At 37.5% G+C, this 10,381-nt stretch overlaps 1 protein-coding gene and 1 pseudogene across 2 annotated transcripts; one reads left to right on the forward strand and one right to left on the reverse strand.

The window, feature by feature from the left end:
• The first annotated feature begins 775 nt into the window (after nt 1-775).
• On the forward strand, nt 776-2,332 carry LOC111333055 (uncharacterized). The gene is made up of 2 exons (XM_088756049.1): nt 776-903; nt 1,511-2,332. The coding sequence occupies exon 2, from the start codon at nt 1,514-1,516 to the stop codon at nt 1,826-1,828; it is 315 nt and encodes a 104-aa protein (XP_088612175.1). The 5' UTR covers nt 776-903; nt 1,511-1,513; the 3' UTR covers nt 1,829-2,332.
• Nucleotides 2,333-3,769: 1,437 nt separating this feature from the next.
• LOC148732474 (melanocyte-stimulating hormone receptor-like) lies at nt 3,770-10,181 on the reverse strand (annotated as a pseudogene). Its single transcript, XR_015999694.1, has 2 exons — nt 9,681-10,181; nt 3,770-5,224 (listed from the first exon to the last, which is right to left on the reverse strand). The product of XR_015999694.1 is annotated as a melanocyte-stimulating hormone receptor-like (transcript).
• Nucleotides 10,182-10,381: the final 200 nt, after the last annotated feature.

Consider the following 10,381-nt stretch of genomic DNA (forward strand, 5'->3'; position numbering starts at 1 on the left):
GGTTTCTAACTATTGTTACAATTGTCAACTATTATGTTCTTAATAATTTTACCTTTCCTATTCTGCCTTTTATTCTTTTGAATTTTTGCCTTTGACAAGATGTTTATTGTTTTAATAAATACTCATGAACACCACGAAGGGACGCTGTGGGTTTCACAGACGCAAACCGCCGCTAAATTATGAATCGGAAAATGTTGATTGTTTGCCTGCAGGATAGCGAGTAATTTGTACTAAAGTGATAATTGAAGATGCAAAAACTCCAATGCGAAGAGTTTTATCTGATGATGTCCCGTTGTCCTTCTACTATTTTATTCCTTCTTTTTTCAAATTTCTGCAAGAAAGGCAGTATGACTAGTTTCCGTAACTCTCCTCAATGTTTGAAATAGAGCAGGAGAATATCTCAAGGGAGGGTAACAGTTTCGATCACCCCTGGACATTTAATTGACGGTGAATGCACGGGTAGTTGGAATTATTTAACTTGTAAAAACATCTCGTTAAGAAATTTTTTTCTTTTTTTTTTTCTTCGTAGAAAATTTCAAAATGTTAAAATCTCTAGTAAAGTGTGGTTAAACAAACAGTCCACATAGGCAAAGCTGAGAAAAGTTGGTCGATTGGCATGGGAAAAGGAATAGCACACCGCGTTTTCCAAATAGATGGATAGACTCTTCGGGTATGTGGTTACAGGCCTTTAAACCACGAAACCTGGCATGAAATTGAAGACGTTTGGCTTTACGCATTTTAAACTCTTGAACTACTTGTTGTTAATTTATAATTCATGGATAATTCTCGCCCAGGGTGCCTAAAGCAGCTTCTTAAAGCCTCAACCTGCGCCAAAGTTATCAGTCAGCTTACGAGACTTCGCTACTTTGTTCCACGGACGAAGAGGCCGGGAAATAGTACAAGGTTGGTAGGTTGGGTACAATATTTTCCTCAATTTTACTAGAAAAATAGACCGATAGCAGCGAACCGAGTAAAAGCTCCTTGTGGAAAAACACTCGTCGCTTTTAAAAGGACTTTTCCAGTTGTAATCAGTTTCTTTGGTGAAAACACAAAACTTTACCAGTTACTAAAGTAAATACTGACTATCTTATGTATTTGTAATCTTAACTGCAATTATGCAATTTTTCAACCTGAAAAACAGGGTTTGAAGCCAACAAAGCAAAATAATTTTTTTTTGTGTGCGAGTGCATACCGCAGAAAAGTTTCAAAGCCGTTGTTATACGACTAGAAATGTTATTTTACACTTGACGCGACAGAACCATGTTCCACGTTCTTAACTTTCAATTTTAGAGTTTTCATGATGTTGACACATACTATTTACCTGACAAGGGGGAAACCAGAGTACAGGAATTAAAGAAGGATAATGCTGAATCTCAATTTAAACCCGAATTTTAAAAATGCACAAATAAAACGATAATGCATAGAGAAGTGAAAGCTTTATGAAAGCTTCAAGGCTAATTACAAGCCTCAAGCCTCTAGGTGACTTAATTATACTTTTCGTTCAATTCAGAAAATGGCAGAAGAAGAAATTAAGAAACAGCTAGAAGAGAAAACTGCCGAGGCAGCCACTTTAAAAGAAGAGCTATCACAGAAAGCTGCCGAAGTAATTGGTCTGCAAGAACAATGCGATGAATTAAGGCAAAAATTGGAGCAGGTCTTGAAGCTGGCAGGAGACAAGAAGGAGGACCTGTTAGCTAAGGTACCAGGTGGTCTTGGCGGTGTGTTGGGTGATGGATCCAAAGAGGAAGAAAAACCAGCAGACGCTGCTAAAGAGGTTGCTGGAGATGCTGCAAACGCCGCCAAAAGTGCGCTCTCGTCCTTTTTTTAATGAACACAATTCTATTGATTAGCACAACGGCATAATAGCCAATCGATCTTACAATTAATTAACATTTCTACCTTCCTTTTTTTTTTCTGCTATTTCACCATTATTTCGAACAGAGGTAAAAAAAGTGAATTTAATTTTTCAAAGTAGAGACTGAGGGTGGTTATCCTAGAATATGTGTGAGGTTTGGTATATACGCTCGTTCAACTGTTTTACTCAAATAGTCATTAGAAGGATTTTCCTCGTGCGAGCATTAACCTCTTAGAATGTACCTCAGAAATTTTTTGCTAGGAGCGTAAAGCAAACTAAAAATTCTACTCAGATAGGATTCTGAAGTCATGGATGGCGTTTATAATATTTCTCACCTGCAAATCATTTTGACTAAGGTACTATTTGTTTTAATAAACGCATAATTTTCTGCAATGCAATCAACTGCTGGAGTGCCAGGCTATCAGTTAAGATACTCGTAGTTCAACACAATTTGTTCATTAAAAGGAATGTATCGAGCTTGACTGAAGTCAAATGTATCGTTTTAACGGCGTAAAAAAGGATTTTTCCCGTGCGTGCAGGAAAGGTGAATTCGAATTTGAAATGAAAATAATTCAAAATTAAGCAATCTTGTACACTTACACTGATCCTAGTTGCAACACCTCTACATTTTGTTTTCAAACGGTAATCGTCTCTTGAAGATTTTAATCAAAGAAGCCAAAGAAGGCCCCTAGCCCTTCTACAACGCAAGCGAAAGAGACCATTAATGCAGAACAAAAGGGAAAAAAAAAAGGAAACACACTTTCAAAAGGCACCCCCATTTGTTACGAGAAATATCTGTTATGTACTTGGTACTTAATAAAATGTCACGTATCATATAAAGCCGTAGATCCGAAATTTTTCCTGTTTAGCTTAGACGACACATTTTTAACCATAACCAATATTTCTTACAACTGGGTAATAAAAGTTGCTGTATTTTTTTAATAACACACAAAAAAAATATAAGCCACAGAAAATTACCGAACATTAACTGGTCTAATACAAAGCGAATAATTCATATGGGCGCTGCAGAGTTTTAAAAACATTTTTATAATCTAAACTGAAAGATTAAACAAGCCGTAGAAGTAGCACATTCTTTTCGATTTTAATTAGATGTGCTCTGTAATTCGATTGGTTATGATCTAGTATTGCACCAACATTGGACATTCAGGGCTATGTTTTTAATTTATTTGAAGTTTTTTTCCTTTACACATCGGGTTGTTCTGGGCAAACATTTCCGTAATATAATAAGATGCTTCCATTTAAGTCGAAAGGATTTTTTACTGGGCCATTTCACTGCTTAATTGCCGTCCGGCATTATGACGACAGAATATGAGGTTGCTTTCTGAAAAAAATCGAGAAAATTATCGGCGATACGTTGTTTTAATAACGAAAAAAGAATGACCTTCACAGCAAATCAAGGCTAGCTGAGTTTGTTGCGTTGCCCAAAAAACAAAGTTAAAAAAGAAAAGCAAAATGTAAGCACGTCAGATTGTTATCTAATGTCGGTTTCCCTTGAGAAATTGTCTGGTCAAAATTACCATAAAATAAAATTCATCGTCAGTATATAGCCCTGTAATTCTTTCACAAAGCTATTCAGGGGCTCTTGTAAACAAAACATCACTCTTATTTCCTAAATAAAAAAATTGTCAATAGTCAATATAATGTTAGAGCCAACGGAAAAAGCCTTCAGAATTTCAACTAGAAACATGTAGTACCAGATGACATAATTTAATACAAAGCTAAAAGCGTTTATTTTCATTTACAAAGTTTCTTGAACATAATAGTTGATGGAAATGACGAGGGAAATTGAAAGATCTTGCCTCAAATGACGAAAATAATAATTTCATAGTCTGTGGAAAGACATAAAAAAATTCAACGTATTTATGATACGTTTAACCTGAATGTCAATGAGACTCAAAGGAAGAACAGCGTTTCAAATGGAACCCTCCAAATGTTTTTATTGAGATAAAAACCCTCATTGCAAGTCTACTTTAAATTTAATGTACGGTTTCTTACCCTAACGTCCTCACAAGTAATCGCGAACACTTAAAAAAACTACACAATTGACCCCTTCTGCTATAGAAGGCTTTCTATTCATTGCCGTTTAACGGAACTTGCCCTCCAAAGCTTGGGCCAGGCTCGAGATATCTCGGCAAGAGAAACACCTTTTTCTGCGGTGGTTTAATTTCGTGTGTGTGCAGCTTTGATCCTCGCGACGATCCGGTTTAGAAAGAGCAGTGTTCGACCAGCTCACTCGCGGTCTAACCGAAAACGACCCTTGCCGCTGGTGTTCTGTTCTGCTTCTATACTCATTCTCCATGCTCTCTGATCCGGGGGTGATAACATCTCCCACATGAACCCGTGTTGCGGACGTAAAGCCGAACACGTTTCGGACGGCGCGTCGCAATTCCTGCATTTTCCAGTAGTACATTACCGAGTTTGCGGAAGCGTTCATCAACGCCACCGTCTTAGCCACCTCCCATAAAATTGTCTGCTCCACGCTGTACGTTTTTTCTTTAGAATCTAAATAGTGACTCATAGCATAGAACGTCGGCGTGTAGAAAATAAAGAACAAATCCACCACGTACAGCATGGTGGCGGAAGATTTCCTATGTTTCCCTATGCTGACTGATTGAGGGTGAAGCTTGGTTTGGTTGTCAATAAGAGCTTGATGCCGACGGAGCCCCAAAAATATTTTGATGTACGTGTAAAGAAGCAAAATTTCCGCTATCGTTATGACAGTGATTCCAATTACTGTGAAGATGTAACTGGGGAGCCCTGCGGACCACGCAATGATTGACACAGTACAAAAGAACCAAGTTGAGCCAATCGATATGAACGTCCGCAACATTGTGACAATTTCACGGTATCTGAGGTGAAAATGGAGCACAAGCCAACGCTCCGTGCTTATTAAGACCAGCGTCGAGATAGATACAAACATAAACAACAGTAACAATGTCTCCGTCATCCACAGACTGCAGTTGAATTGGTGTCCGCTTAGGAGAATGGCATTGTGCGCGATGTACAAAGGTTGAATGATAAATCCGACGAGAAGATCCGTAGAAGCCAACGAGCACAAGAGGATGCAGGGAGGATTGTGCAAGGACGGTGTTCGCACAATCGCGTAAATCACTGGAAGATTTTGAAACGTGGCTATCAGAGAGAAAACGGAGTTCAATACGATTACAGCGATGCTGTCGAAGCAAGATACTTCCGTCGATCGGCGCTGTCGACCATAAAAGAACAGTTTTTGATTTTAATAACACTGTTGATCCCGGTCATGTTGAAGATGTTCTGCTTGGACTAGGAGTCCTTTAAAGCTTTTAACAAGCACGGCGGAAGCTGATAATGTGGTGACGGAAAAACCTACTGAGAGAAACCATAAACACGAAATTGAGTCTGCGATCAGTTGATTCGTTACTTCGCGCTTATTAGTTCGACTCATAGCACGCTGCTAGGTGCAGAATATGAGTTCGCCGTTGCTTTGAGGTAGAAACTTAAGAATTCTTCCTCTTCAAGCAGGAAAACACTAACATATAGCCCACCAAGAGAGTGGCCAAAAACATCCAATGTGATTAAAGCGAGAAGGACGGAGTAATTTGCACCCTTAATGCCTTGCGTTTTCTTAAATAAACAAGTGGAATGTCAAACGTCTTAAAACAAGCTGATTCATCAAATAGTTTTGGGCAGGTGGGATTTTCCAACAACGTTGAAGGTAAGGAAGAAAAATGAGATGTTGTTTGTGACACTTCAGTATTCTAATAACAGAATCTGTATCGCTGTGCAGTGATCTTCCCTCCAAAAATATCTTGCAATTATAACTTCAATCATTTAGCCCTTGTCGACGTCTCTTACTCGATACTGAAAAGAGGTAGTCGCAAATAGTAGGTTGAAATATTTTTCTCGCAATGTAAATATCTAAATGTACGTTAGCAAGCAATCTGTTCAAATGTATACTGTTCCCGGTTGTTCGATAAACTACAAAAGTTGCCAAAGGAGGCGGTCTGTTGCCGCGGAACAGATTGTGAGAACTCGCCTGAACTATCAAAGGATTGAGGAGCAGGTTAACCTTTGATAAAATTCGCAGTTTTAAAAAGCGTATGAGCGCGTGCAATAATCTGTCACAGACGTACAAAAAGTCGCACATTCGAAAGAATATAAAGCACGCACTACATAAAACAAAATTTCAATAACTTGATCCATAAAAAAAAATTCAAATCTGAAGCCGAAGAAACATAAACATGCCAAGGACAAAAATAAATCCCGCAAGGTCACTGCACAAATTTTGATGGAAATGTTTGCGTGCGAGTGATTGGCAACGATAATCCACTTAAGGTGGCTCGTACTACTTTCCTCGCGCGGGGAACAGATAACTCTTGCGTCACGCGCGAGAGAAACGTGCGAAAGAAGCGCGAGATTAAAAGACGAAAATTTAAAACAAAGATGGCGGCGCGTGGATTTTTTTCTACTTATGTGAGAAGTTTACCTAAGAGCTTGTAATTGATGTGTTGAGCGGCCAGTGTGAATGCAGGAGATAGAAACTAAGATAACGAAGACGATTTTCGGAGAAGTAAAGGTTGCTTCACTTCACATTTAAAAGAAATATTCAACCGATATGAAATCTTGCGACGGCGAAAAAAGAAGAACTCAAGTGAAGGATAATCTACCTAAAGTGGAAGAGGACTTTGAAACCTCAAGGAAGATAATATGATATAGCCAAAAGTCGTGTGTAGGATTTTTAAGATGAGCCCGGGAGGCTGTCTTTGACAGCTGTTTAATGATTTTCTTAGCAGTAAACGTCTGTAAACATCAGATCGTAGGCGCTCGCGTGAGCACACGCAATTGCCAGCGATAGCTAAAACAGATCATGAGCAAATGCCGATCTTATAGAATCCAGATTTTTAAATGCGCAAGAACGCGCGTGGAAATTGCTTAACTCACGAAAGCTATTGCATGAAAGGCAAGTCCGGTGACCCCTTCTTTTTACTGTTCCAATATGATAATAACGTCGAAAGGAATCATCAGGAAAAAAACTAGATAATTCTACGGAAGGAAATTTGCGATGTGTGAAAATTGCCTTTTTAGTAGATTTTCTGAAATTCCGCTCCGTAGAATTTTTTAAAAATCTTTGTGCATTTTCCTTTTCAAGTGCCAAAAGCAATCACTGAAAAAAATCACGGGGTCAGCGGGTTAGTTTTCGAATTATTTAAGCCACAAGCTAAAGAATGCGTCTGAATAAGCCTATGAAAGCGTTGCCATGGAAACTGCTAATGACGAAATGACACCTATTTTTGGATAACCAACGATTATATAATTCAACCCCGTAAAAGTGTTCAACTGGCCTTGGTCAGTCTTTCTGTTGTATTCTTTCAAAGTTACAAACCATCAAAAAAGATGAAAACCGGTACGAGCCACCGTAAAGTGTTCTAAATGCTTTCAAAAAAGTGAAAGTAAAGAGAAATATTCTTTAACACATCTTGTTTGTAACCTTTAAGATAAATGGAAAGGAATATGTGTTAAGGAAAAATTTTCGTGACTCTTAGACAACTTTTGATATAAGAAAAATTACTAAATGAATATCTGAATTTAAGTCTGGTCACTCAATCCCATAACCGTCTTTTTCCCGTTAACATCTCGTCTTCAAAGATTGAACACTTCTGATTGTTATGCAAAACTTTTTGTTTTATCATTTTCTTTTTAATCTGGCATATAGTTCGAAACATTTCATCAAAAAGGTTAAAAAAACAAAGCCTCCCGCCGAGACCATCAGACTGTTCTTTCCAACAGTGATACAATTACGTTAGACAATAGCTTCTTCCAAAAGAAAATTTACAAATGGCTTTGTCGCACATGCAAATTTGAAACAAGATATGGTGTCATGATGCAAAAAAAAAAAAAAAAAAAAACTTGAAATTGAAGGAAAGGCACAATGCTATGTTTGCATTTAGTAGTAACAAGTACGGCAGAAAATTTAAGCATTGTGTTTCTCACACACTAGATGAAGGAAAAAACTTTCGTCAAATCCACATCATGAACGCGGTCAGAACAATTTAAGCGCGGCCCATGCCTAAAGAAACGTTGCGAAGAAAGCTCATTTTGGAAGAGATGCAATCGATAGCATTGAAAAGTTGAAGGATTCTCCAATTATTCCAAACATATAGAGACTTTTTGTCGGGTCGCGTCCTACATAATTTATCCCATAAGACCTCCGTATGATTTAGGAAATATCACAATAGACAACTTTCCTATTTTTAAAATCTGGCTCAACCGGTCAAGGAAATTAGAGAGATCATTCCTAATATAAATCATATCTTTTCATCGTTTCTAATTAGACTTCACTTGCATTGACCCGAGACGGTTCTGTACAACTCTCTCCCATCATTTTAATCTTGGCTTTCGGAAAATAGGCGAAGATGTTTGACGAATACATCTTTCTTACAAACTTGTAGTTCTGAGGGTTAAATGTGTAACAGGTGTAAGTGAAGACATCGTTGTGTTGCAGTTTCTCACCCAAGATATATCCCAACAGTTTTTCGTACATAGCAACGACATAGCTAACTGCACCTGCTGAAACATTTAGCAGTACGATTCACAAAAACTCGTAATTAACTCCTTGAACATGTTAGGTGCTTCAAATGAGTTTGTTTCAAATGTTGAGACTAATTTCAAACCAATATCTAAAAGGACAAACCATTTTGAGTGCCACATCTTACACTGGCGCCAGAGTTCCACCTAGCTTTGTTAGAAACCTCCTGATGATACTGCAATGAGTATTTGTCGTTAGCTGATCATGCCCATGGCACTATTATCATGATTGCAATTGAGTTTAAATCGAAAACAGTGGGATACTAATCGATCAGAAACAGATGCGTACAAATATATGTAAATTTGATCCGGGATTGCCGAAATTAAGAAGAAGCTTTACAAGGCGGAAAGATATCATTCCTTTCAGCGATTCAAATACCGCGTATGAGCGTAAACATCAACCACACGTATCAACAAAGATTATGAACCATAATTCAATTTAGGTTTTTACTTTCGGTACACAACAAGTAGAGATTCAATGACTACTTTGACTGTCACTCAACGGAGCTGATAATCGATAAGTTCCCTATCAGGGTGGTTGTGTTTGAAACGTGAAAATATTACTTTCAGGCATGAATCTCCTTTTATGCACCCAAAAAGTAAGACGTTTGGGTGCTAGCCCTGAGAGTGCAAAATTTGTAAAACTCAATATAACACCGTGATCAATCTCAAAATTGTGTACGGAGCAAAAAGGTAAGTCAAATAAAGTATTTACCTGTGATTTTTTCTAATTTCGAGGAAAGATTGTTCAGTTCAGGTACTGCTTGCATTTTCCAGAGAAATTCATTTCTCTAAGATACAAGCGTTATAGTTGATTTTTGGATTTTTCAAAGCAAATCAACGAAGTTGAGTGATTTCTAAAGATGGTCTGATTCTCTTTTGAAAACTTTTTGAGGAGTACTACCTTGAGCGTAGTTTTGTTTTGTTTGTCATCTTTAATAAAAAGAAAACAGACAAGATTGGCTTTGCAAGTTCCTCATTTATGTAACTTTAAATTAGTTCTCTCTTTAAACGAGTTGTACTGTTGTTCCTGTGGGAAAATCATGCTTTCTTCAGGCTGATAAGTTTTTTTACCCGCTCGGTTGTTTTCATTGTTGTTTTTAGGGCTGCTCACACGAGATACACTTGATTGGTTCTTAATATTGAGGAAACCTCTCACTTGTGCCGTTCCAATTCTACATTCTTATAAGAAAAAATGAATAAAATGAACAAAAAAGGTAATTAGAAAAAGAACACTTACACCAGATGAAGCCAAATGGATCGTTCAGTGTAACTTCTCTTGGCTGAACCCTTAAAAACAAAAGCATTAAGAGTATTCAAACCGAGCAAGCCTGCACATTTTTTAAAGTTGAAATAATGTTTTTTCGCCATAAGTATTAAGTAGTTAAATGAAACTCGGCCAGATCAACAAACATAACAAGCATATTCAGATGTTGACGAGGATTTCCTCTACAGTTTAATATTTAGCGTTTGTAATTTAGATGCCACGTCACGAAAGGGTTTTTACAAGGTAACGCAAAAATGAACCGAAATAGGAAAGAGCTGTCTATTTGGCGAAAATTTAAATATGGGCTGGTTTAAAAGTAAAGTAAAAAGTGCAAAACACACAGAACATCAGCACATTATAAATGCAAGGTTATAGAAATGACTGTAGCATCGAAATCTAGCTACAAAGAATGGCCGTAAAAACAAAAGTACATCAAATACAAAGAATTAAAGATCTAGGATGAGTTTATTTCACACATTAGTAAAATAATAATTCTAATTATTGAGATTATGCAAAACAAGAGGCAGCATAAATACTGAGCCAACAATATTTTTCAGCATCTTTCTCCATTGTGGCATCATATTAGCCCTTTCGTCGAAGCTCTCTCGAAGTACATGAAGAAATGTATCGATCTTGCTCGAAAAACGTCGCCGTTCTTCATTTTAACCGACTTT

This window comes from Stylophora pistillata, chromosome 4 (assembly GCF_964205215.1).
Source record: "Stylophora pistillata chromosome 4, jaStyPist1.2, whole genome shotgun sequence".
NCBI lineage: Eukaryota > Metazoa > Cnidaria > Anthozoa > Scleractinia > Pocilloporidae > Stylophora > Stylophora pistillata.